This window comes from Oryzias latipes, chromosome 7 (genome assembly GCF_053564925.1).
Source record: "Oryzias latipes strain Hd-rR chromosome 7, Olatipes_Hd-rR_3.1".
Lineage (NCBI taxonomy): Eukaryota > Metazoa > Chordata > Actinopteri > Beloniformes > Adrianichthyidae > Oryzias > Oryzias latipes.
The window spans coordinates 35,007,955-35,034,805 of record NC_136243.1 but is presented as its reverse complement, the minus strand read 5'-3'; the positions used below and the strand labels follow the sequence as shown (position 1 = coordinate 35,034,805).

The following is a 26,851-nucleotide window of genomic DNA, read 5'->3' as shown; positions in this document are numbered from 1 at the left end:
AATAAGCAGAATTAGCATCATTCATTAACAAATTATTCTTAAGGATAATACTGCACAGGACACTGGTGCAGAAAAATGTGACCTCTGATGAGTATGAGGTTTGTGTAATCCATGTGTAATCCATGAATAGCACATACATGCTATTCATGGATTACACAGCCCAAAAAAATGACAAGCAAAATTTAGATTTTCAACACTCATATTAAGATGAACTGCAAGGTTTTACTCTTCACACTTGGGAAGACACAAATCAAAAACTTTAACTTGTTTATTACCCATCGACCCTGTTACACAGTAGCTGTGTTAGTGTTCGCATTAAATGACATGAACAAGATGTAAATTGTGTGGACAAAGAAAATTCTGTCAGACTTTTTTTTTTTTTAGTATTTTGTTCCGTAGAGACAGAATAAAACTGCTCTGATTGCCGTGAAACTCGAAATGATAGAAGTTAACTTTTCTTGGAACTGAAAGAAACTTAGGAGAAAAATGATAATTAAAATTATCCAGAACATGGGTTGCACAGTGACTTTTTAAGGTATGAGAATGCTAAAATGTATCTCTTTGCTTATGATTTATGCTGCTTTCCTGACTGGTGATTTAGGCTTTTTATTGACAACACCAGCTAAAAGCTGTCAGATTACACGTGCACTATGAGCATGTGAACTGATCATGCTTAATCTATTGTAGAAGAAGTTGTAAATAAAATCGGGCTCTCTTCTTGGAGTGGAGGTCAGGTGCAAGGCTCCTGAGTGCCGAACACTATCTTTGCCCACATAACCAAAACACTGCAGGGCACCATGACAACCAAGCCTTTTCCAGAAAAGCTACTAATATAGATGCGGTCACAGCATTGGGTTCGGATGGGACCTCACTGACAGATCCAAACACAGAACCAAACAATGAAGGCAGGGGGTGGTGGCAGTGGCAGACTTTCACTCCCCGGCTTTAAGATGAGGAAAAATGTTATTTACTGCGCATGTGCATGACTGTGTATGCAAATATTCTTGTTGGCACAAACATGACAGAAAGAAAAAAAAGAGAACCGGGATTAAACTTTGCTTTTTTTTAATGACGTTGTCTTAAGGTGAATTTTGACTTTAACTGCTGTAGAGGGATATGTAAAAATTTGAATGAAGAATTACAGATTTTTTTTGGTTTCAAACTTCGACATGCCACACCCACAGTCTGCGCCTGCGTATATCCCCTCGGTGAACGCTAGGGGCGCCTCGCACCGGAAGCCGTCTCCTGTTAGCCCCGTCAAAAGCCTAGATCTCCAAAGCCTGACATTGTGAAGATGGAGGCTGTTGGGGTTTAGACCGGGAAGAGGGAGCTCACACCGGGACATTCGGAGTCGTGTTATGGAAACGTTCTCTGCAGGTTCAGGTAAAGACAAAAGCCTGTAATTTAACCAGCAAACTAACCTTGTTGTCTTTGAAAACTTGGTTAGTTAGCAAGCATAGCGAGCTAATGTCAGCGACGAAGCTAATGCTAGCTAAGCTAGCTGGGAAAATCGGAGCAACTTTCTCCTTCTATGTGATATTTGACCTGTGGGAGTATATGTTCATATTTTACCGATGATAATTTTCGGTTCCTAACAGAGAGAGGTGATATCGACTCAGCAGTCAATTAATTTTGGTTTATTCGGCAAGTTAGGACGGATGTTTTGAACGGGCTTCTCAGTAGGATCCGCTTCCTGGTTGGGAATCCTCCCTTTCTGACCGAACCGAGACGCGTCCCGTAAACATTAGAATAACTAAAACTTGAGTTAAGTTTTCAGACTACACTGCCAGGCTGTGCTATGAAAGAACGGGGCTGCTTTTCCTCGCTAACATGGAAACTTGCCCAAGAACACAAAGCCCTGGGGTGTTTTTGTTTACTGATGCTTCCCTGTTTACAGGGAAGAGAAATCCTTAGCTGTGTCAGGTCCATACATGATATCCAGTTCAGATTGACTATTTGACGTGCTATCACACAGACAATAATTTCAATGAGAGTCTGCATAATTGTATTACAATTTTTTTATGTGATTAATACTTTGACAACGGCATGTGAATGACCTAAGTACAGTTTTCCCTGACCTCCACATTTGTGTGTCTGCAGGTGGAGGCAGGAGCTGCATGTAGAGAGCATCAGAAATCAGCAGGATGTACTCGGAGTGGCGCTCGCTGCAGCTGGTGGTGCAGAGTGATCAGGGCCACATAAGCGTGCTGCACACCTACCCAAACAATGTCGGCACCGAAGTGGCAAACGCCGTGGTGAAGCCTCTGGGCACAGCGGTCAGTCCTGTGGCCACGGAGAACATCCTCAAGACGGACAAAGAGGTGAGAACCTTTCTAATAATGGTGCTCCATCATAACTGCTGCTTGTTCAAGATCATGTGCTGGTCGTTAAGACTGTGTGCTTTTAAAAAGAAGGTTCTAATATCAAATCCTGCCCCCTTCCTGTGTAGAATTTGCACGTTTTTTTAATTACCCTCCTTCAGTTTAGAAAGGTGTATATATATGACAGTATATCCTGCTTTTACTCTATGAAAGCTGGTATGGGATCCAGCTACCGCTTTGATTCTAGTGGGGATGTAGTGGCTTTAGATAATAAAATTGTTAGTTATTTTTTTAGTTTTGGTTCATTCATTTGCTTTAAATGGTACACATATAAGTTGTGAACTGTCAGAGGTTTTAAAAAAAGCTACTCTTTCCTAAAGGTTGTTTCCCCTGAAAGGTTGTTTCCCCTGGGAGATGCATTCTAAAAACAGATGTTAAAGCCAGGAAAGCTCCTCACTACACACTTCATAGACTTTTCTGGAACAGACATGGATATTTTCACTCGTTTCTGTCTTGTTTAATCTCTCAAAGTTTAAACTTTCATAGAAAAATAGGTCCAGGATTATAGAATAACAACAAAGATCTGATTGTGATCGAAGATTTATGTTATTGAGGTGATTGGATTCTGTACAGGAGACACAGCACGGATGAGGTGGACAACGATCCACAGGGATGAAAAACACCATTAACCTTTTAAAGAAAAGACAACAAAAAGCATGCAAAATTCCATACAAAAAATCTGCAAAACAGTCCGACAGCGAAAGGGGAATCGTGATATACATTTTACATTTCAGAATTACACGTAAAATGTCTCTTCCATTCAATTTAAAACAGTTTGTGTGCAACTGAGGTTGACTAGCCTTAAAACAATGCAATATGTCCAAAGCTCTGGACAGACTTAAACCTTCTGATATGGCATGAACCTAATAAAACAATGAAATGTTGCATGCTTAATGGTTGAGCCTCCCGGCTGCACCGTCCCAGAGCTTCTTGGAATCTGTCAGGTGGCCACGCCCTCTTTGAAATGGATGCTCTTTCGAAAAGAAAAAAACAACAACAAACCCAACAACTGGTTAACATTTCTGAAAAATGCAGAGTTGGGGGCAGAACTGAGCAGTTTCAGAGTTTCAGGCTTGTGATTGAAGCTTTTTTGTAGGTGATAAACACTCACTTGCTGCATCTGAGGTTCATTTTTCCGTCTGTTCTTTGTCCATCAAATACACAGACGTGTAGGTGATGCTATAGTTTTCATTCATCACTTACGTAAAACCTTGCATGCCATTTTGGAATCAAAAGAGAATCAAGCAAACAGCCAGGGTTAAGTTACTAAGTTCTATTATCTGTCATCATGCAAAATGGAAGACTTTGCTGTGATCATCCTGAAACAGTAAGCTGTTAAACCCATACCTTAAATTAATCATGTTTTTTTTCCCTCATACATGTTATTTTAAATTAAAAAGTTGCTCCATGGAAGTCTGTTGAATCCTGAAAAACTGGTTTTCAGGTGAAATGGACCATGGAGGTTCTGTGCTATGGCCTGACCCTCCCATTAGAAGGAGACACTGTCAAGCTTTGCGTGGATGTGTACACTGACTGGATGATGGCTCTGGTGTCACCCAGAGACTCCATGCCACAGCCTGTGGTGAAGGAGCCCAACATGTATGTGCAGACCATTCTGAAACATCTGTACAATGTCTTCGTTCCAAGGTATGTGACCAGCTTTCCTTTTCCTCCTCCTTCTGAATGATTTTGGCTCTAATGTTGTGTGACTTCTCTTCTGTTGGTCAGTAAAGTAATGACGGCAGACGGTTAAATTATTATTGGGAGTTATTGGTTCATAAACGGGTCAAATTGTTCTGTGCTAGCTTAGCTTTTCACAATGATGAACAGTAAATACTTGGATCAGACGTCTGTGCACTTGAAGAATTACAGGTTATATGGAGCAATTATTTTTTTGTCTTAACATGTACAGGTGAAGGAAATGAAGGATTTAGGGACATGTTTTTGAAGGATTTTCAAAGTTCTGTCTGTTTTTCCTTCCTATTTTTCTGTAAATTAGGTTTTTCTGTGACATCACCTTAGAACTTTACATCAAAATCAAAGCCATGTGGCGATGCAGCATCCATCAGCTGCCTTTTAAATACTTAAAAATGGTCAGGAATTCTTTGGACCATTCATTGTTTCCAATTGAACTGTTTCAGGCCTGAACAACACAGTCTGAACCACATCAGACTTTGCCAGCAGGTTCTGACTGCGGTCCAGAAGCTGGCCCGAGAGTCCGTTTCTATGGTGAGAGAAACCTGGGAGGTGTTGTTGCTTTTTCTGCTTCGTATCAATGACACACTGCTGGCACCGCCCACGGTTGGAGGTAAATCTCCACTTGAAGTCGTTTCTTACTCGATCGTCATGGTTCTTGGCGGCGGTGACGAACGACGGTCTCCTTTGTTTCTTCCTTCAGTGGGCGTGGCAGAGAAACTTGCAGAAAAGTTGATGGCTGTGTTGTTTGAAGTGTGGTTACTCGCTTGTGCTCGCTGCTTTCCCACGCCGCCGTACTGGAAGACGGCGAAGGAAATGCTGGCGAACTGGAGACACCACCCTCCTGTTGTTGAGCAGTGGAGCAGGGTGGCCTGTGCTCTGACGTCCAGGTCAGAAGATTCAAGCTTCTAAGGCATTTAGTCACATTAGTTATTGAACTGAGTACCGCTAACGTCGGTGTGACACCTGCTGGACAATGGAATGCAGATTCAGAGGTCTGGTGTTGAACCTGCTACCCTCTTGTTGCAGACTTCTGCGGTTCACCCACGGACCATCCTTCCCACCTTTCAAGGTCCCAGATGAAGACGCCAACTTGATTCCCGTAGAAATGGACAACGACTGTGTGGCTCAGACGTGGTATCGATTTTTGCACATGATCAGGTCCTGAAAGCCTCTTTGTGTGTTGGTCCTTTTAACGGAACTGTGGTTTGATAACACACTTTTTGTGTAGCCTGTTATGGGAAGTTGAACTAACATTTCTTTCAAACCAGTTCTTGCATGACCACAGTTCAGGCTCTACGTCTGTTTGAGTTCCTGTTCGACAAAGTTTACCGTTGCAATTTAGCGACAACTTTTTATTCAATCTGCAGATGTGTTTCCCTTTTTTTCCCAGCAACCCCGTGGACCTGAGCAACCCCGCCATCGTCAGCACCACTCCAAAGTTTCAGGAGCAGTTTCTCAGCCCGAGTGGAATCCCCCACGAAGTGGTTTTGCACCCCTGTTTAAAGCAGCTCCCCCAGATCTTCTTTAGGGCAATGCGGGGGGTCAGCTGCCTTGTCGATGCCTTCTTGGGTAAGAAGATATTTGGTCAAGCTGTTGAAGAATTTGAGTCAAAGCTTAAGAAAAGCCAACTGTAAAAGTTATAGCGTTTTTAAAAAAAAATTTTTTATACGGATTGCTCTCATCCGTTTTAGTTTGGAAAAGCCATTTGGCTTTAAGAATGAAGGAAAACGCGGCTGGAATGGGTTCTGATCAGAGCAGCCATGTCCATCCAAACCAAACTAGTCTTCCCGCTTTCTTTGTCACACCGGATCAGAAGAAAATTTCAGAAATCATGAAAGCAGCATTCTTCAACATGTCTTAGAGTTTGTGACCACTCCAGATGGGACGTCAGAGGTCTCCAACCCTGAAATTTGATTTTAGTCATTTAGCCCACCTTTACCAAACTGCTCACATTCATAGTTAGGGAAGTGAAGTTCTCTCTGTATCACCTTGATGTTATTCTGATTTTTAATCTAGCACAATCTCCCTACTGGTTTATAAAGTGACTGAAATGCGAACCTGCCCGTATGTATTTTCTCTTCACACTGTAGGTGTCTCTGTTGAAAAGAGAGACGTTCGCGACAGAGTGTTCACTTTTTTTCCACTGCAGCTCTCTCATGGTACAGACATCAAACAATCAGATCCTGTGGGCACATGGTTTGTTTGTTTGTTTGTGGTGACATTAAAGGTCCAGTGTGTAGGACGCAGCCATATTTGACACATCGCCATGGCGTGATCACAGCCACCCCTCTTCTGAGTCACTTTGTCTTTAGTCTTAGCTCCCAAGAAGGAACTGACCCTTTAACTGACCCTGTTTTAATGATAAGTCTATAAAGACTTATTCTTTTTCTACAAAACAAAAGCCCTAAAATTTTCTTAAAGGGTTCATCTAAATGTTACACACTGGAACTTTACAAACTGGGGGTAATCTTCTGCCTACAAAATGACAAATTCCAGATTCAAACTAAACAACAACAAAATGACGCAGAGAAATCCTGCAGGTTCAAATCCAGATGGATGACACTAATGATCGGTGGTTTGTTTCTAACAAATGTCCTGCATGCGAATGAATGGAACAGTGTTTGATTGACTTGACCTTCCTGAAGACAAATCATTTTTGTCTCTTCAGATTTTTTGCTTGAACAAAATAATCCCCCCCCCCACCGTTCTTTACCCTTTTTTTTTTTGTACGTAGGTATATCGCGGCCCCGGGCTGACAGCGCCCCGCCCACTCCAGTTAACAGACTGAGTGTGTCCCCGCCCCCTTCCATTGCCAACACTACACCCCCACACAGCCGCAAACAGCGACACATGGCGGTCACCAAAACTGCAAGCAAGAGTTCATCTGTAAGTCCAGAAGATTTGGAGGGAAGCTGCCGGTTTTGGCTAAAAACATCGGTATCGTCAGAATGAAAAGACCGCTGGGAATGAAGAGTTGATCGGAGTTTGGCTGAAACACGGTCGTGTTCAAAGATGGTGTCTAGCATTCTGTTCTCCCCTGTCTGCCTCTGTAGAGCAGTGTGAGTCAAACGACCAAAGCGACCCAGCAGCAGCAGCAGCATCAATCTTCCTCCCCGACCCTGCTTTCCAGCCCCAACCAGAGCAGCTGGGAGTCCCGGCCGCTGCCCGCCCCGGCGCGGCCCAAAGTCAACAGCATCCTGAACCTGTTTGGTCAGTGGCTTTTTGACGCTGCCTTGGTGCACTGTAAGCTGCACAGCGGCCTGAGCAGAGACGGCAGCATGACTGGTAAGGGTCGGGGGTGTTGGGATGCTCTAGCGCATGGGGGAGGGGGGGTGTTGCTGTCCTTTTACTGTGTGTTTTTGTAAATGTCTTTGATTTTTGTGGTTGTCAGTTTTTTCTGTGCCCATGTTGGAGTCTGTTTTCCTTTTTTCACCATTTTTACCCTAAACTTTCCTGTGTGTGTGTGTGTGTGTGTGCACACGTGTGTGTGTGCGCATATGTGCGCGCGTGCGTGTGTACAGCTTGGTTAGAAGTGGCCTTTCTGTATAATTCCTGTCCATTCACATCTGCCACCTGTTTAAACTGGACGACATCTACATGCATATGAAAACCACACTGAAGGGCTAAGTCACACAAAGTCTGTCTAAAAATACCAAGCGGCTAATGACTGAATTTGAAAAAGACTCTGTTAGCTTCTCTTTGGGGTGTCCTGCACGTGTCTGCCATGTCTGATTTAATGTAAAAGTTGGAATGAGTCAAAGTCATGTATTGAGGAGGACAAAACACGATTCATGCCTGATATGAATTGGTCCTAAATGATGGGATCTGCTTTGATTTTTCTCTCTCTTCACTATTTTTTTGTTATCTTGCAGCCTCTTTTATCCAAATTCTCCTTTCTTATAAATCTTGTAAGTAGGAATGACAGATTTAATTTTTTTCTCTCACCTGATCTTGCGTTTTTGACAAACCTCCCCTGCTTTTCAGTTGACTTCCTCATGGTCATTGCCATCATCACTATCTTTTCATGCCCCCCCCCACTCCTTCTCATGTTTAAACCAGCGGTCTCGCCACTCGGCTGATGAAACGGATTTCACCAACTGACCATTTGTCTCCGCCATAATGCTGCCAGTCTGTGAATATGCTGCCCCATTCGAGCTGGTCTTCACTTTTCAGTTCTGCTAATCCTTCTTGATGTGTTTATTTATTATTAGCATTTGTTTTTCAGTTTACGTTGGCGTTGTCCGTTCATTTGAGTTGTGGTTTTATTGGTTTGGCGCCTCAATGCATGAAGCGAATGGTCTGTACTTTGACTTATGCAGATGTCGTCTAATGAAAGCTCAGAGGACGCTGACACAGGGACTTTGCTTTTAGGACAAACGGCAGACACGTTTGACCTTTTTCCACCTGAGCTTTTGCCAGAGAACCAAATGAAACTCATTCGGCAAATTCCTTTTGTCAGAGTTTCCTTTTAAAAGTGGATATTTGCAGCAATTCTGTAATAGAAACACAATCTTTGGTCGCCTTTATGTATGAAATGTGATCGATTCACTTTTTTTTACTGTGCACATTGTAGTCTGTCTGTTCTGTGTAAATGCATGCAAACAAATGACCACAATGCAATTCAGGGTTCTCTCATTCTGTGTCCTCCCCCCTCCTGCAGCCATAAGCACTCAGCTGGGGTTGGACCTGAGGAGGAAGGGCTCTCAGATGTCGACCGACTCCATGGTGCCAAACCCTTTGTTTGACATCAACGAGTTCCCGGAGAGCTACGAGGCAGGACGAGCGGAGGCCTGCGGGACGCTCTGCCGCATCTTCTGTAGCAAGAAAACCGGAGAAGACATTCTGTCCGTCTACCTGTCCAGGTAGCAGACGTTCTCTGCCAAATGTCTCTGTAGTTTGGGAGACTGCTGTTGCATGAGTTCTCATTGCTGTCTGCAGGTTCTACATGGTCCTGATTCAGGGTCTCCAGATATCGGATTTTATCTGCAGACCAGTTCTGGCTTCCATCATTCTCAACTCTTCGTCTTTGTTCTGCACTGATTTGAAGGGCATCAATGTGGTAGTGCCCTATTTCATAGCTGCTCTTGAAACTATCGTGCCAGACAGGTGAGCCTCTGAGTCCATCGTAGGTTCCTCTCTGGATTTGGTGTTCAGGGTTGTGACCCGCCTCTCATGCATTTCTCAGGGAACTGTCCAAATTCAAAATGTATGTAAATCCTACTGACTTGAGGAGAGCCTCCATCAACATCCTCCTGGCCATGCTGCCTCTCCCACATCACTTTGGGAACATCAAGTCTGAGGTAGCCTCTTACTTTAAGATCTGACGTTTGCCTGTTTCTGCTTTGATCAAAATGTAGACTATTGCTCGTGTAAAGTCATTTAGGTTGTTTCCTCTTTACTTGTATGTGTCCGTTGTCTTTAAGCCACAGTAGGAAATGATATGTTTGATAAATGAGCCGTTTATTTTCTTCCTGCTTTAGGTTCTGCTGGAGGGAAAGTTTAACGAGGAGGACGGCTGTCCACACGACCAGCCGGTGTCCTTCCTGTCGCTGAGGCTCCGCCTGGTCAACGTCCTCATAGGAGCACTGCAGACGGAGACGGACCCCACCAACACACAGCTCATTCTGGGTATGTGTGACGAGGACTGAAATGACCTTCCCTCTGCACGTCCACGTGAAAGACAAGCACGTGGACAGCAGGAATACAGACCTTTCTGATCTGTTTCTATCTTCTTGATTATCCGTTAACGTTTGGTAACATGATCATTTAAAAGCAAAAATGTGACGCGTTTTACTGCTTCTAAAAAAACACTTCCTGACAGCAGTTTGATTCACAGCAGAAAAGACCAAAAGAAGAACAAAAAAGTTTGTTTGTTTTACTCTTTTGGTGATCAGAAGTCTCTGGAAGTGTCCGTCAGAGGTGGAAGCTATTTAAGGCTTTTTAGTGGTTTATTTAGTGCTTTTATTTATTTATTCCCATAAAACGATGACAAAGGCAAAACAATACAACATGCAAGCTTGTTTTTGTGTGTGTGTGTGTGTGTGTGTGTGTGTGTGTGTGTGTGTGTGTGTGTGTGTGTGTGACAGTGACAGGGGAACAGACAGAAGAAAACATTATTGTTGCCCCTTTTGCTTCATTAATTACTGAATTAATAAAATCATTGAGGCAGTTTTTTCCCCTCTCTCAAAACAATAAGCAAACGACAGATCAAATGTGGATTTCCTTAGTTTAAACACAGCTATAAATGCAGACTAAATAACAAGCATTTCTCATATTTCTGGAATTTTACCTTTAAATCATTTTTTTAAAATCTGCTTATTGATTTTATTTGATTTATGCTTGAAAACCTGCATTAAAACACGACTTTCTTTACCTTTAGTTCTAGATTAAAGTTTGTTACATCTTCTTTTAACTTGTAATTACTCTGTTTTTCCCCCAATTTATTTCGTATAATACAAGGTAAACATTAAGAAAGCACTTTTTTACTACATACTGTACGTTTTTAAAATGCTTTATTTGACTAAATCTATGAATTTTAATATCTTTAATTAAAAAAAAGCAGATGGTCTCTATAGTTCATGTAATTATTTTTATTGCTTTTTTTTTATAAAATGAAAATCAAATTGATAAACGTTTTGTTTGTTTCCTCAAATTTCAATTCAATTGGTTATGGAATAATCAGGTAGTTGTATAGAAAATACAGTTTAGGGGCCTTTATCAAGCTTTTCTTCAGGCTTTCAGAGGAACTTTATCCATAAATATGAATGTATATTACATTTGGTAGACTAAAGAACATTTTTTTTAACGACTCTATTTGAGGCTCCGCCTTTTTCTCCCTGCGGGTGCCGCCCATTTCATGACGTCGACCTACATTGAAAAAGATTTGCGACGTAGAAAATATAAGCTCCCAGCAGGAGAGCATGTAAACAGAGAACTCTCAAGAACAGGAAAGGGGGGGGCGGGATTGCTCCGCAGCAACAGTCTCACCCACAACTCAGAGGTGAATTTCAAACGACTCCGTTTTTTTGCGATTTTGGCTAAAAATGGCATCATAATTAAAAGATGCTGAGAACACTTTGACAATAAATCAAAAGATCATCAGAGTGGGACTTGAGGCTAATTTAAGTACATCAAATCATCACCATTGACTTTTCTTTTCATCTTTTTTTAAGTATCTCTTTCATTCATAATTTATTACACGAACAGAAAAAAGGACTTGTGTTCAAGCAGCTTTAAATTGTATTTTATAGCTAATTTTCTTTGTTTTTAGGTGCAATGCTAAATATCGTTCAAGACTCGGCTCTGTTGGAGTCCATCGGTGCTCAGACAGAGACGGTAGGACATGAGAGTCGCCATGTTTCCTTCAAGACATTGAAGATTTCGGGATGTTGGGTGGAAGTGACGTGTCTCGTCGCCGACTGCGGTTTCAGGGCAGCATCGACGGAAGTCAGGTGACGCTGCGCAACCAGAGCCACAGTCGCAACAGTAGCATCAGCTTCAACAGCGGGGGCAGCACAGAGGCCACCAGTCCAGACTGTGAACGCCCCTCACAGGCCCTGCTCAGAGATTATGGTGAGACCGCGGCGTTGGTGGACGACCACACTCATGTTGCTTTGTCTGAATGATGTCTAGGTGGCTTGCTGTCGGATTATTGGCGCCATAAAGCACGTAACTTGCTGAATTAATGTGTTTTTTATAGCTAACGTGGTTGTAGTGGTATTCAGAGTTAAGAGGCGCTGGGTAAAAAGTCTGTGTAGGTGATTTTTGCTGTGATGTGAGTTTTTGCCCTTTTATTCCTGCAGGCCTGAGTGACGTTTCAGTTATACCATTAAACTGAAAATCTAAACATGGACTTTAGTGCATGCGCAGTTTGTTGACTAACTCAGTCTTTTTCTGCCGTCATGTTAAAGTCACTCAGTCCTGTTTGTCAGTTTACCATCCTATTTAACATGCTCAACAGTGTCTGCTGTGCTTCAACTCAGTGCATGTTTTGTGTCGGCTGCTCATGCTGTGTCCAGGAAATCTTTGTGGTTGTGTCGTTAACCCTGCATTGCTCTGTGTCTTTGCGGTGTTTGGTTTTTCGGGGTGTTTTATGGTTTAGCTTTTCCAGATACTGCGGCGGGCCTGTTGGTGCGCAGCATCCACCTGGTCACTCAGAGACTCAACTCTCAGTGGAGGCAGGACATGAGCATCTCACTGGCTGCCCTGGAGCTGCTGGCCGGCCTGGCAAAGGTAGAGTGAACGTTGGTGTATTTTAGACTATGGGTGGCTTCTTTATGTCCATGTGAATGGTAAAAAATAAAATAAAGCACTCTGATGAAAATTGTGTTTTTAACATTTGTTTGATGATGGAGGACATATATTTAGAAAACTAAGTTAAAATGTGTATTTCTGAGAACTTCTTTATTCAAATCATTGTAAATCAAGAGCAGACAAAAATATGCAGTTGCAAAAAGATGAAATAAAGATGATCAGAGTGGGAATTTAAACAAAATGTTTGAAGAAACCCCTTTTTGTTGGACTCAGGTGAAGGTGGGAGTGGATTCAGCAGAGTGGAGGCGTGCCGTCAGCTCCATATGTGGTTACATCGTCTACCAGTGCAGCCGTCCAGCTCCTCTTCAGTCCAGAGACCTGCACTCCATGATCGTGGCTGCGTTCCAGTTTCTCTGTGTGTGGATCACAGAGCACCCTGACATGCTGGATGAGAAGGTGTGTTCCACCTCACAGCTATGTTTTTTTATTTTTTGGATGGTGTTTTAAAGTTTTGCCTGCCTATTTTTTTTTCTTTTCTTCATATTTTCAAATTAGGAGTGTTTGGTAGAAGTTTTGGAGATCGTTGAACTCGGGATCTCTGGGAGCAAATCCCGTCAGGATCATGACGTTCGCCATAAAGGGGAGAAGGAACACAATCCAGCTTCTATGAGAGTGAAGGATGCAGCAGAAGCCACGCTGTCCTGGTGAGCCTCTTCCAACACGGATACATGTCGCTCATATTTAGATAGAAGCAGAATTTACTGTTTATTAATGGAGATTTAGTTACAGAACTGTTCATGACTTTGTAAGTAATCCTTTTCCAGCCTGACTTTAATTTTATTATCTAAAGAAGCCCTAAAAATGTTTTTATTTATCAATTGAGGCTCTAACAATAATCAAAATTCTCAGATATTTGATCCCAAACGTTAGAGTATAAATATTTGAGATCAATGATTAACAACCTTTATATAGTAGAGTGTAGTAAAATTTGGATTTTAGTAGATAAACTTAGCAAACCAAGTGTGCTATTTACCTATAAGGTGAATAAATCTTTAAGTCAGTGAAGTTTCTCACTTTCAAAGTAAAAGTACCAAGTATTCAGTGTATTGAAAAACGTTCTGAAACACTGATTTTGTTTTAAATGTAGTTAACAAATTGGCTAAAAGAATATAGTGAACATGAAATGAAGAAGGTTGGAAAACTCTTGTGATCAGTTAAGTGGCGTCATGCGACTTTCTGCCAGCGTGGTGGAGAAGCCGGAACATGTTGGTCAAATGTGTTTTGGTATTTACACTACAGATGGGAAAAGTCAGTGGATTAAAAATGTTGGTTGGGAACATTAGCGATCCACAGCCTTACTATTAATGCACAAAATGTAAAGTTTGCAATGGCATCGCCTCAATCTATATGACCAAATACTGATGACAGCTGGCATTTCTCTGAAAATCATCTAGATTTCTCTAAACCTTTTTTTCCAGTCCTCCTCCAGATGGGTTCTGTTGTTGATGGCCCCATTTTGTTCAGTATCATGCAGGTGTTGGGGGCCTTCCCGTCCCCCAGCGGGCCTGCCTCCACCTGCAGCCTGCTGAATGAAGACACCCTGATTCGCTACGCCAGGCTAAGTTCCACTGGAGCCAGCAACTTCCGCTACTTTGTCCTGGACAACTCCGTCATCCTGGCAATGCTGGAGCAGCCGCTTGGCAATGAGCAGAGTGAGTCTTGGCTCTGAATGCACAGAGCCCAGCTCGGCTGACGGACCACTGATTGTGATGATGACGGGGGCGTGTCGGTGCTCTCAGATCCCAGCCCATCGGTGACCGTTTTGATCCGAGGGACCGCTGGAAGACATGCCTGGACCATGCAACTCTTCCACCAGCCCAGAGGAGCCCGGGCCAATCAGAGGGTGAGATCCCACTGCAGGCCAACTCGACAGGAATGTCCCGACTGGATCTGGCCCGATCACGAGGTTTCATCAGACTCGATCGAATGTATCCTGATCAGGGATTGGCTGTAGATTTTTTTCTCATTATTATGATTAGCGCTGTATATTTCAAGCTTATCCTTACGGATAAATACTCCAGTGGAAGTCTGCAAATCATGAACGGACCACGATGTTTTATTGTCGTAGAGTTCAGTAGAATACGGCAGCAGTCTGTGCAGGAGGCTCTGTGTGGAAAAACTAACGATCCACTGAGTTCTGTAAACACAGACTCCGCCCACACTGCACCAAACATTGATAAGAACAGGAACAGGCTCCTATCAGGTAGACATGTTGGTTTTCATCTAGAAAACAGACATTTTACTGAAGGACCAGAGAAAGGTAGTAAGAATTTGTTCTGTGAAGCTCAATACTTTATGACACTGCTCTACTTTAAGTTAGTGATTTGTCTGAATGCCTGCTGGGGATTTTATTTAATTTAAATTAATATAGAAATATGCACAAATCTCCTTAATACTACTTAATATTTTGCATTTGTTCATTTTAGTTATGTATTATGAAAGCATCGTATCAGGACTCAAAATTAAAAGTCTGAATCAAATCGGAGCCAAAAATGAACCTGATCGGGACGTCCCTCTTACTCAACTTCAGAATTCAGGGGGGGCCACAGCGCCGTCAAGGCGTTGTGGATTAAATATCCCGATCGGGTTCTTTGGCGCCGATCCCATTCAAAGTATCTGCCAATAGGGGTGTTGGAAAAAATCTGTGAAATATCGGGATATATCAATTGGCGATTTAAAAAAAAAAAATATATAAAAAAGGCACTCAAGACGGTATTTCATTATTTTCGAGCGTCCCTCAGCGTCTGACTCTAGTTTTCCACTTAAACCCTCGACCACTAGTTGGCAGCACCGCCCCCCCACTGAGGTCTTTGAGCAGCTCTACACTTAAACAACAAGATCAGGTGACAATCAGCTAGTTAAATTCTAAATGTTCAGTCAGCCTCGCAGCTACTACTTAGTTTTTGCTTGCGATGGAAACCAAATTGAAACTCTGAGCTGCGCTGCTGCCACTTCCTTAGAAAACGCAGACTATGGGGTTTTACAGTGGGCTGCAGATAAGAACGACTGAGACTTGAGATGTACACACATCGTATCGTGAGACGTGTTTTATGATTATTCGTCGCATCGACGGACTCTCGCCAAAACACCCCCCTATCTGTCTATACCGAGTCCCAATCCGACAAATTAAATAAATGAACACATTTAATGAACAGATCCAGGTTTTCCCCTATTTTTAATTTATTTACCTACAAAGCACAAATAGAGCATTTCTGTTCGAACATGTGCGACAGGCTGGCGACCTGTCTGGGATGTCGCCTGCCTTCGCCCACAAGTGGCCGGGATAGGCTCCGGCAGCCCCGTGACCCCAAAAGGGAAAAACTGAATAGAAAACGATTGAATAGCTTGAACATTTAAGTAAAAATGGTGTGACTGACTACTAGAAAAAAACAGTTAACTAGTCGTGTGAGAAAGTTCGGTGTCTGTAGCTTTAGAATCCTGAGAAGTATTGAACATTTTTGATCAGATGTGATCATATCTCCATTGAAATTGACTTTCTTCCAACATAGTTTTGTAGCATTATGGGTATTGATGACCAGGTCACATCACCGAACCATTTATTTCAGTTATTTTTTTAGATATTTTTGATTTGTTTACTGGGATCACTTTTTTCCAGAGCTTTCACTTTAAGAAACAAAACCCTGTTTTTTTTTTTTTGTTTGTTTTCTTATGAAATGCCTTTTCGGTCACGGTTTGAGTTGGAACAAACCAACCGAGACACTTGCTGTCAGTTAAAAACTTTTATTTGAAAGAGTTATTGATCCCGGAAGTCTGAATCTTTGAATAACGTTTCTGGACCGTTTCTGTGCGCCTCCTGCTGTAATCTGCTGCGTTTTAAAAGCAGTAACATTTCCTGATCCCCGTTCATGATATGCAGACTTCTAGTTGAGCTTCTATCTGCAATAATGAGCTATAAATGTATAGCGCTGATCATAATAACTAGAATTAAATAAACATCAGATTTCGATTGAGTCTGAAACCACGGGATCACTTGATCGGATCGGGACGTCCCAAGCTGTGGAGCTTCCATCTTCTGGTATCCTGCAGCTCACACCTCTGCCCACAGCAGGCGTTTGTCCCTGAGGGCCGTCCAGAACCCAACAACAACGTGGGCATCAGGTACAACGTCAAGCAGAGGCCTTTTCCTGAGGAGGTGGATAAGATCCCTCTAGTGAAGGCAGATGTCAGCATCCCTGACCTGGACGATATCGTCAGTAAGGAGGTAAGAAAACCAGTCTGAGCCGATTATTTCCAGTAAAAGACGCTTCAAGCTTTGTGTTTTAAGCCTGTTATGTTGTGGGTTGTTTGTGTAAACATACTTGTCATTATACAAACTCAGGTGTGTTGCATGGATTGGCTGAGTGATTCACGAGCCTCGAGCTCGCTGATGTATAACCACTCCCACGTGAGTCATTGGGTGTTCCTTTGAACGAGATCAAAGTCTCTGCTTGGGTGCAGTTCACTTTTGAAAACTGTTGCTTGTTTTTTTAGCTTAAATTCCCCTCTTGGGTTAAAAAATCTCCAGGATGTTAAATAAATGTGGTTTATTTTTTTTTTACAAGCAGCAATAAAGAAGTAAACTGCCAGAGCTGTGTGAAGACGGGACAAAGGGCAACTCTTGTAGATGGTTACTTGGGCAGGTGTGGAGGGAGAATCCCTTTCTTGGTGTTTTAACATTTAAAGTTCCAGTGACACCAGTGAAAGGGTTTCATGTGTGGGGGTGAAGGCTGTGTGGGCTTAGCGCCGCTGTCCTGAACCTGAATGTAAGCGCTCTTAAAATCATCCCTTCCTTTCAGCTGGGCATTCAGCACGACAAGCTCAGAGCTCTGATCTCCAAGCAGATAGAGTATGAGACTAACTTGGAGCGACACAGCGAGGAAATCTTGAAGTCGAAGCCGTTCCCCGACCCACAGACCAACTGCAAGCCGCCGTCTCCGGCTCAGGAGTTCCAGACGGCTCGCCTCTTCCTCTCACACTTTGGCTTCCTGTCTCTTGAGGCCCTGAAGGTTTGCTATAATTGGATTCTCAGATGCATAAAATTCTTCTGGATGTGATTTTTAAGAAATAATTTATTGCTGTGTTTTTTTTAATCAACAATATTTTTTGATTTTCTGGTGTTTTGCTCTCGTAGGAGCCTAACAACAGTCGTCTGCCTCCTCATCTGATTGGTCTGGACTCCTCCATGCCGGGGTTTTTTGATGACATGAACTACCTTGACCTACTGCCCTGCAGACCCTTTGACACCGTTTTTATTTTCTACGTGAGAGCTGGACAGAAGAGCAGCCATGAGGTGAGGTGCTGGCGGCTGAAAAGGAGCTCTAGCTTCACTGTTGGCTGGTTTGGATTTGTTATTCTGTCGTCGTCAAGCTTTTTGTCAGTACTACTCCGTTTAAGAAACACTTTGATTTGTATTTTACTGGATTGAAGCACCTCAGAGTCCAGATGTCTGACTCATAATGTTGCCGTTGATCAGATTCTGAGGAACGTGGAGTCGTCGGCGAGCGTCCAGCCACACTTCCTAGAGTTCCTGATGTCCTTGGGCTGGCCTGTGGATGTGGGACACCACCCAGGATGGACGGGCCATCTTGACACCAGCTGGTCCCTAAACTTCTGCTCTGACGGCAACGATTTACCACAAACAGGCAAGTTCTGGAAAAAACAAACAAAAACATTTGACAGAGACTGTTTCTGATCTTCTATTCTTTTTGTCCTTTCTATTAGAGGAAGCAGCTTCTCCCGAAGACTCTGGTGGCTCTGTTTTTAACGGAGAGAAGAAAGTTTTGTATTATGCCGACGCCCTGACGGAAATTGCCTTTGTTGTTCCCTCTTTAACGGAAAACTCAGGTATGTGTTCCTTCACTAAAGTTCAGATATTTGAACTCTGGAAACAGACGGCCGTGCCTGCCGCTCAAACACGCTGCACGACTACTGTTCGTGTCTGTACATTGGCTTATTATTGAAACTGGATGCCCCTGACACGCTAATTGTGTTCGGTCTGGTCGTAGCTTAATGGCTAAAAGATGACAGAAGGGAAACTTTGTTTTGCAGAGGAGTCGTCTGTGCACAGCGACTCCACCGTGGAAGCAGATTCCAACTCTGAACTCATGTCTGGTTTACTTAAACAACCCAATCTCACACTGGAACTGTTCCCCAACCATTCAGAGAACCTGGAGTCAGCCAAAAAGGTTGAGTTTTAGCTCTTATTTGAATTGTGCTTTGAGCTTTTCCTCTTTCTTGATGCTCTTTCTGAAAGTCGTCATGTTTTTGTAGCTTAGCCCTTTGGTGAAGACAAAGAGTTCATCTACTGTAAAGTCTTACCCCCAGCTGGGCCCTGAGACGAAGGTGTTTGTGGTGTGGGTAGAGCGCTTCGATGACATCGGTAAGTACATAACTTAACCCAAACCTTTAGGGTCCAGTACTGCACACTCATGCTTTGTTCTGCGGTCTGTGTTGTTTTGCGGTCTGTGTTGTTTTTCAGAAAACTTCCCGTTGTCTGATCTGTTGGCGGAAACCAGCACCGGCCTGGAGGGCAGCATGAGCAACAGCACTTCCTGCAGGTATCTACATGCCCTCACTGAAGACAATGCTGTACTTGGTTTGAAGAGCTCATGGTTGAACTTGGTTTGGTTTTTAAAAAAAAAAAGCTATGCAGACGGAACGTTCCCCAACATGCAGCAGGAAGTAGAAGTACTTTGTGTGCAAAAGCGTTCAGAAAAAGGAAGTGTGGCGGAGCTTCAGCAGTTCTGGGGCTGAACTCTTTTGTAAATGTAAGAAGACTTTCTCACAAATGTCAAATGGTTTCAGTTCTAATAATGTGATTTAAAAGCTGCTGCACTCTGCCAATGACTTTTTTTCTCTCGTAATCTCTAAATTTGGGAGCATTACTGGTTCCAGCTTTGTCTCTTTTTTGCTGACCTTGGTCCTGGGGAGAGCCTCAGTGTGCCAAAGCTCTGTTATGTCAGCGGCTGTTATTGTTGGGTTTTGGAAAGAATGCATCTATAAATCTGCACCTGTGTCTCTTTGTGTTTCATGAGAATCTACTCTTGGCTCTGTGGCTGGAATATATAGACGAAAATGTCAAATCGATTATTTGAAGTCTCTTTTTTTGGGGGGGGTAGAAATGCATTCAGCCCTGCTGTGACGGGCCTCCATGTTTTCGTTTTCTACGGATGACGTCACACGAGATCCGTCTGGTGGTATTATACTGTCGGTGGGGAGAAACTGTTGATTTGAACAGGAATCCACAGCTTTTAGCCTTTCGTTTAAATGATCCAATTGCCAAGTCACTCACAGGTGTCTCCCCCTTTGTTCCTGCTGCAGGTCCGGGTTACTAGAAAAGGACGTTCCTCTGATCTTCATCCACCCACTAAAGACAGGGCTCTTCAGGATCCGCCTGCATGGAGCTGTGGGTAAATTCGGAATGGTGATTCCCCTCGTGGACGGCATGGTGGTCAGCCGCAGAGCTCTCGGTAACGGTTCACTCAGCATCATCAACTGTCTTTGGAAAAACACATTACGGAAAATCCATAATTAAGTTAACATAATAACATTGCTATTATTGCTAAAATTCTAGCGTGGCGTTGAGCATCCTCAACTTTCTCAGAAAAAAATTGCTACAATACCTGAAATATACTCACAATGCCAGAAATGCTAACATTGCAAATAGTGCGAGCACTGCTAGTATTAGCATCAACAATTATCACAGAAAAACAAAAGCCTAAAAATCCTCAATATGCTAACAATGCTAAGATTGTTTAAGGTGCTAGCATTATGTTCAGCATTATCAACTATCTCTCAAAACTCATTGTTAAAAATGCATAGTTATATTAGCTATGCTAACTATAGGAACATGGCTAAATATGCTAGCATTGCATTCGGCATCATCAGGCAGCTCGGAAATACAGATTGTTAAAACTATATAATTATGCGAACAAAGACAACATCGCCAAAAATGCTAGCATTGTATTTTGCATCAGTAACTGTCTCAGAAAACCACATTGTTAAAAATGAAAGTAATGCTAACAGAGCTAACTCGCTTATATTACTAAAAAATGCTAGCATGGCATTCAGAATCGGAATCCTTTATTATCCTTGTACATAATAATACAATGAAATTGGAGTGGTAAAAAGTCTGTAAAACTAATCAAAATATTTACGAGAAACCATTAATGATTAAATACAAGTATGAAAAAAATGGAGTGCAATTCAGAAAACGCCTAACTAAAAATGCATAAATATATATCAACTATGCTAACATTGCGGAATGTGTTAGTGTTGTGTTCAGCATCAGTAGCTGACTCGGACACATTGTTAAAAATACACAATAGTGCCACAAATACGAACATTGCAAAAACCGCTAACATTGCAAGAAGGAGGGGGCTGAGGGCAGGGGTGCCGAGCTTAGCTTAGCTTAGCTTAGTTTAGCTTAGTTTAGCCATCACCTACTGAATTTTTGCTCAGGTTCTGGTGTCTCCTCCCTCTCAGGGTTTCTGGTGCGTCAAACCGTCATCAACCTGTGCCGGCGGAAGCGTCTGGAAAGTGACTTGTACAACCCTCCTCACGTGAGGCGGAAACAAAAGATAACGGAGATCGTCCAGCGCTACCGCACCAAGCAACTGGAGCCCGAGTTCTACACCTCGCTCTTCCAAGAGGTGGGGGAAGGAAAGCCTCACCTCTAACCCCCCCCTGTCCTAACACTGTCTCACACCCACACGCACCACCAACACACGCAGAATCTTTATATTTATACTGTGCTATTTTGATATATATATATATATATATATATAGATGAAAACATATATCAACACTGTTTGCCTTTGACTCTGAAATCAAAACGTCAAACCCACGCCAAGGGGAACGCCACGTTTGTGTTGCAGCTGCTCAGCTGAGGTCTGATTTGCTGCGGGTGTAAAAAAAAAAAAGTGTTGGTGTAGGTCCATGCTTTGTGGCAGAACTGTCTGCTCGTCTCTAGATGCACTGAGAACGTCCTCTCTGGACTTGTAAAAAGCCTGTACTTTCCAGCCCGTGAAGGCGGGAACGGCTGAGAATACGTAACACGGCGCTGTCCGAAACCCAGCGTTATGGTTGATTTGGCTGTAAAGGTTGGATGTTAGCCAAAGATGCAACCACGCAGACACATGGTTTGAATCCAGAGCCGACACCCGCTTATAGTCTTCCTGTTCTCAATACGCCGGTCACACGTCAGGATTCGTCCTCATTTTCCCATCATTCTGTGCTACGCGGAGCGGGGGGAGGAGTTTAAGGTCATTAGAAGCCAATGAGAATCCCTCCCAGCTGTTAAAAGTTGAGTTACCGAAAGCTCCAGAAGTTTGCACTAAAACTGCTTCACACCTCCCAAAACTTTGCCAACAGAGCAGAACCATAGCCCAGTTCTAAGTGTCCTCCCAAGGACCGCGAAGGAAGCTCTGGCCAAAAATCTGCAGCCAATGACGGGACGCAACAAACTCTGATCAAAGCTCAAACTTGTGAGTTTTTCCTCCTTCAACTCCAAAACAGAAGATCAAACCTCTGACCTCCACAGAGGAGGTCAGAGATCTTCTGACCTCCTTTTGTGAAGTCTGGAGTACAAATCTGCGGGTTAGTTTCCCCCAAATGTTTGTTTTTGTCCATTCACTGGCCCTGGCTGCCACCGTCTCACTATCTGCCTCCTAAAAATGTGAATTTTATTTATCACAAAGATGACAACGGGGGGCAAACGCCTCCGATTCATCCTAAACGTCTTAATGCACTGAACGGCGCCCCTCCCTCCCGTCCTTTAGTTACTTGTCCTTTTGTACTGTTTAGCATTTTTTGGAAGAAAATCCTGCTTAAGGAAGAGTTTTATCTTGTGAAATATGAATGAAGAGGCAGAGTTGTGGAGTTTTTAACCTATAGGACTCACTTTTTAACGAAGGTGCTGTACGCACACGCCTTTTTTTTGTTTTTTTTGGGAAAGAAATTAAATGAAAAACGCTTCAAACCACACACAAAGTCCCACGCGTATCCTGTTACTCCTCTATTTGATCGTATTTAAGGACTTGCCATGTACAGAAGTGGATGATATGTAAATATACGATGATGTTAGGCATTTAAAAGTCGTCTGTTGCATTCCTCATCTGAGCAGAAAATGTATGTATGTCATTTTGTGTGGGGAGGAATGCAATACTGAATGTAAAATGCATCAATTAAAACTATTATTGACATTTTAATCTCTGCTGCTTGTGGTCAACTTTTTCTTTTTTCTACTGTTTGGGAACTTCTGAATATTTTATAAAATGATTGTTTTTGAAAATGAGAATCAAACCATTAGATGAAATTTTTTAAATTTTCACATAAATCACAGAAAAAGACTCTCAATAAGTTTGGGATATTGTCATCGATCCGAGTGTTTTCCTATTGTGGGTCTGGTCAGCTGGTCCCAGACCTGCTCTGTGGGGTTCAGGTCATGTGAGACACGCCCACTTCCTGAAGTCCAGCTGTAACGATTCTGGTCCCGTGTGGTGGAGCGTGACCATCCATGAACAGGAAGTTGGAGGTGTTCTTGGGGGCTGATGGTGGTTCTCCGAGGTCAGAACCTGCAGTGACTGGACCGTCTATAAGAACCTGCTGAAGCCGGTCCAGAACGTTGCTCCTCCTCCACCAAAGTGAATCCTGGAGACCACGTTGACCTGGGCGTGTCGCTCCCCTCGCCTTCTCCAGCGACGCTGACGGCCGCCATTTCTGTCTCATCCGTGAACAGGACGGTCGACCGCCGCTGCATCGTCCAGGTCACATGGTCTGAGGTCAGAGGTCGTCAGGTTCTGGTCATGGTTGTGGTCTGTCACTGGGGGCGGGGCTCCACTCCTGGGTCAGTCACAGACTCTGCTGATGACACTTGGAGACTCCCCAGGTTCACCTGCAACACCTGAATGTCTACCCCCAACCGGAGAGGTGCTGTGGTCAGGTGGAGCTGCTCGCCGTCCAGCGGCGTCGTGTCTTCATGTTTGAACGATGAACTTGAACGACTTCCTGACTAAATCAGCCTTTTGGACCCACAGAATGTTGACACCGATGAAACTCTGAAAAGGTTTTAGTTTTGGTCCCAATAAGTGACTGAACACACTGACACCATCATGTGGAAAACACTAAATGAGGTGTGTCTCTCAACAATACCTGAAAATCTGTGAAGTGAAACAAACGCTGAATTTGTCACTATACCCATAACTTCTTGTAAGTAATGTTTCTTGATGTTGACAAGAAAAAAACTTTAAAGCTTATGCGTGTGGTTTTACACCTGTGTGCTATTCCACCTTGTGTCCACCAGGGGGCGCGCTTGACTCATTCAAGGCTCGCTGCTCTCCGTTTAAGGAGACTTGAAGCTAAAGAAATGAAGTCCACCTTTTACCATCTAACAGGTTTATATATTGGAGGTAGTCAGACACGAGAAGTTGGCATCAAGTTCAGCCTGAAATCGGAAACTATGTGTGGTCAGAATCGTTTGGACCAATCAGAGACGCAGTTTTCAACTTCAAATCCGTTCGTTTTTAAATTAAAGACCGACAGTTATAATCGATTAGTCAAACAGAATTATGACGGTTTCAGGATTTATTTCGATCCCAACTGAACAGAAACGCAATAATTCAGGTTTTAATGACGTTTTGGATCATCTGCGATGTTTGGGGTGAGGACGCACAGGTGTGTGTGTGTGGGTGCGCAAGCGCGCGTGCCTGTCATCCGCTCGGAGCACCTCCTCCTCCCCTCCTCCCCTCCTCCTCCTCCTCACCCTCCTCCTCCTCCTCTCAGCTGGAGTCACAGACTCGGTCGCAGAGCTGCGCTCCGTCCCCGTTTGGCACTTCGGCGGAACTTTGGCGCCTCACACCTCGGACGCGTTTCTGGGGGAAACTACTGGCGGGAGATGGACTAAACGGACCCCCCCATCAAAGAGACCGCGCGCGCTTGTTGACGAAGCTTGAAGTGCCGCCATGGAGGAGGACGACGGGCATCAGGAGAACGGCGTCCCGGCGCCCAAAGACTCGGACCGCCAGCAGCGGCTGCGGCTGTGCGTCCTGAACGAGCTGCTGAACACGGAGCGGGACTACGTTCGAACCCTGCTCTTCCTGCAGTCGGTAAGTTGGCGGAGGCAGAACTAAGAAGCCGTTCCCCGGACGCACGTGCGGACCGAGGCGGCTGAAGTGCGCGGTGACCGGGGACCCGGTGGGTTCTGGTGCTGGTTGTGGTTCTGGTTCTGTGGTAGTAGACCTTAACTTCACCGCTGCTGCAGTGGTGCGGGGTTGCTCTGAACAGGATGCGCGGATACCTTGAGGGAATCGAACCCGCGGCCGCCACACATCGGCAGAAAGCTGCGGCTCGGTCCGTTTCTGCACGGGAGGGTGCGCGCGTGTTTGTGTGTGTGTGTGTGGGGGGGGGGGGGGCATTCCCACCTCTCCATTGTGTGTTAAAGTCGAGGTTGTAAAGACACAAAAGTGACAACATTTTTTCACGCCGCACGCGCACCCGCAGAAAAAAGGGCTCGTGGCTGATCCGTCAGTGCGCACGAGCCGCTGCTTGTGCTGCTGATGATGATGAAGATGATGATGAATGGCCGTCCTGCTCATTTTACGCGCTCCTTTCAGCCATCAACACACTGCCAGCATTGACGGTTTCCCACCTGCAGCTGACTATTCAATTAGTCACCCCCCCTCCCTCCTGTCACCCCCCCTGTCATTCATGCGCCCCCCACCCAGCTTTGTCTTCTCAAACTGCAGCCCGTTCCGTGCAGGTGGTTCCTGCCACCAGCTATGGGCCCAAACCTGTGTGGTCAGCCCCGCTCTGATGCCGGGAAATTCTCTTCCTCCTCTCAAAGGTCAAAGGTCAGGCAGCTCCTGCAGACCCCCATGCTATTGGGTTACTCTGGCACCCTGCTGACTGCAAAGCCAGTGTTATCATTCTTAGCCGGCAGTCAGGACTGTTTCCTATTAACGTTGTGGTGATGCTGACGCTGAAGCGCCGCGTCTGGATTCCCGCTCCGATGGCGTTGGATCTGCTGTCAGAGCGTTCCCAGCGCCCTTTTTTTTTTTTTTTAGGATGACGCTGTCGTTGGCCAACGTTTGAAAAAAAATCAGTTGTTTTTCTTGGAGCGACAGGTGTTTATTAGAAATTATCCTCTTAATTGCCGGCGCAGAGTAAGCCTGCCTCCGTTTCCCATCATCCATCTGTTTACCTGCTCCCCTGCTGGCGTCTGCGTAAACGGCCTAAAACGGCGTTCTCATTGGAGTGCGTCTGAAAACGTTCGATTCCCTTTTTTCCTCACATGTTGAGAAACTTCCTCTAAACTCGAGAACATTTTTTTGCTCGGAAATGACTCTTAAAAAAGAACATTACATCAATGAAGCCACCATGCAACATGTGTTATTTGGCCGTGAAGTGTCTTTCTGGTTTGGGGAAGCGGCTGACCCTCCCCCCGCCCCGTCCTGCAGCCGTTCTCTACTTGAAGCCGACATGTTTTGGTTCTGAAGCCGTATCGTTGGCAGAAATCAGCTTCGGCTGCTCCTGAAGTGTCAGGTCGTTGGAGGATCTTTCATCTGGGGCGGTGTGTGTTTGTGTTGGGGTGTGGGGGGTGGAGCTTAGCATGGACATTCAAAACAAGAGGAAAAAGGAAACATCAGTCGCTGCCAGCCGAGCCCGTCCCTCAGCGGGAGCCGGGCCTTTGTCACCACGGCGCTCTCCGGTGTTGATAGGTGAGGTCTGGCTGTGGGGGGCGGGGCCACAGCATATGGTTTCAGTAAAGATGAAGCCCGGCCGGCTGCTGTGAACAGTGGAGGGACAGAAATGTCAGGAGTACACTGGTGGGCGTGGCCAAGCCGCTGGTCCAGGTCAGATGTCGGTAAATGACGCAGGCGTGTAGAAAACCTTTCTGCCTTCCTTAGAGTCAAACCGCTTGACAGTCTGTCGCCGACCTGTAACCACCAGAAGCAATGTGGTGTTCAGTGTCTTGCCCAAGGACTCTTCAACCCCTGCCATCCCCTGATCAGAGGTTGACCGGCCTACCACTGCACCACAGCCATGACCGGATAGCTCTGAATGAACTTGTTGTTCAACAGCTTAATCGTCAATACTGAGTTGGGTCAGTTCTGTGATGTGACCTCCATCCAACCCCACTGCATCCAACCCCGCTGCATCCAACCCCGCTGCATCCAACCCCGCTGCATCCAACCCCGCTGCATCCAACCCCGCTGCATCCAACCCCGCTGCATCCAACCCCGCTGCATCCAACCCCACTGCATCCAACCTGCTGCATCCAACCCCGCTGCATCCAACCTGCTGCATCCAACCCCGCTGCATCCAACCCCGCTGCATCCAACCCCGCTGCATTCAACCCCACTGCATCCAACCCCGCTGCATCCAACCCCGCTGCATCCAACCCCGCTGCATCCAACCCCGCTGCATCCAACCCCGCTGCATCCAACCCCACTGCATCCAAC

The 26,851-nt window shown here is 44.6% G+C and overlaps 2 protein-coding genes across 18 annotated transcripts in view; both read left to right on the top strand.

Annotated features, from left to right (window-relative positions):
- The first annotated feature begins 1,219 nt into the window (after positions 1 to 1,219).
- Positions 1,220 to 22,600, top strand: ralgapb (Ral GTPase activating protein non-catalytic subunit beta). 16 transcript variants are annotated; one of them, XM_078949628.1, is made up of 32 exons: positions 1,226 to 1,383; positions 2,101 to 2,321; positions 3,826 to 4,028; positions 4,523 to 4,689; positions 4,780 to 4,966; positions 5,106 to 5,237; positions 5,470 to 5,648; positions 6,170 to 6,238; positions 6,814 to 6,965; positions 7,133 to 7,364; positions 7,952 to 7,987; positions 8,740 to 8,941; positions 9,018 to 9,185; positions 9,265 to 9,379; positions 9,560 to 9,707; positions 11,350 to 11,414; positions 11,510 to 11,651; positions 12,190 to 12,311; positions 12,606 to 12,788; positions 12,888 to 13,036; positions 13,857 to 14,044; positions 14,132 to 14,235; positions 16,462 to 16,614; positions 17,189 to 17,398; positions 17,524 to 17,682; positions 17,866 to 18,034; positions 18,114 to 18,236; positions 18,441 to 18,577; positions 18,663 to 18,771; positions 18,871 to 18,949; positions 19,713 to 19,861; positions 20,877 to 22,600. In XM_078949628.1, exons 2-32 carry the CDS (start codon positions 2,145 to 2,147, stop codon positions 21,068 to 21,070), a joined length of 4,602 nt encoding a protein of 1,533 aa, XP_078805754.1. In that variant the 5' UTR covers positions 1,226 to 1,383; positions 2,101 to 2,144; the 3' UTR covers positions 21,071 to 22,600. The 16 variants fall into 16 exon arrangements, with proteins under 16 accessions (XP_023812098.1, XP_023812099.1, XP_078805763.1 ...); XM_078949627.1 differs by having other exon boundaries at positions 16,459 to 16,614; XM_023956328.2 differs by having other exon boundaries at positions 12,181 to 12,311.
- Positions 22,601 to 24,157: 1,557 nt separating this feature from the next.
- The window catches only part of prex1 (phosphatidylinositol-3,4,5-trisphosphate-dependent Rac exchange factor 1), a 68,394-nt gene continuing 65,700 nt past the window's right edge, over positions 24,158 to 26,851 (top strand). For both annotated transcript variants that reach the window (XM_023956334.2, XM_023956333.2), the window contains exon 1: positions 24,158 to 24,496. In XM_023956334.2, coding sequence (XP_023812102.1) covers positions 24,353 to 24,496 — 144 coding nt within the window. In that variant the 5' untranslated portion in view covers positions 24,158 to 24,352. The remainder of the gene's footprint in view (positions 24,497 to 26,851) is intronic.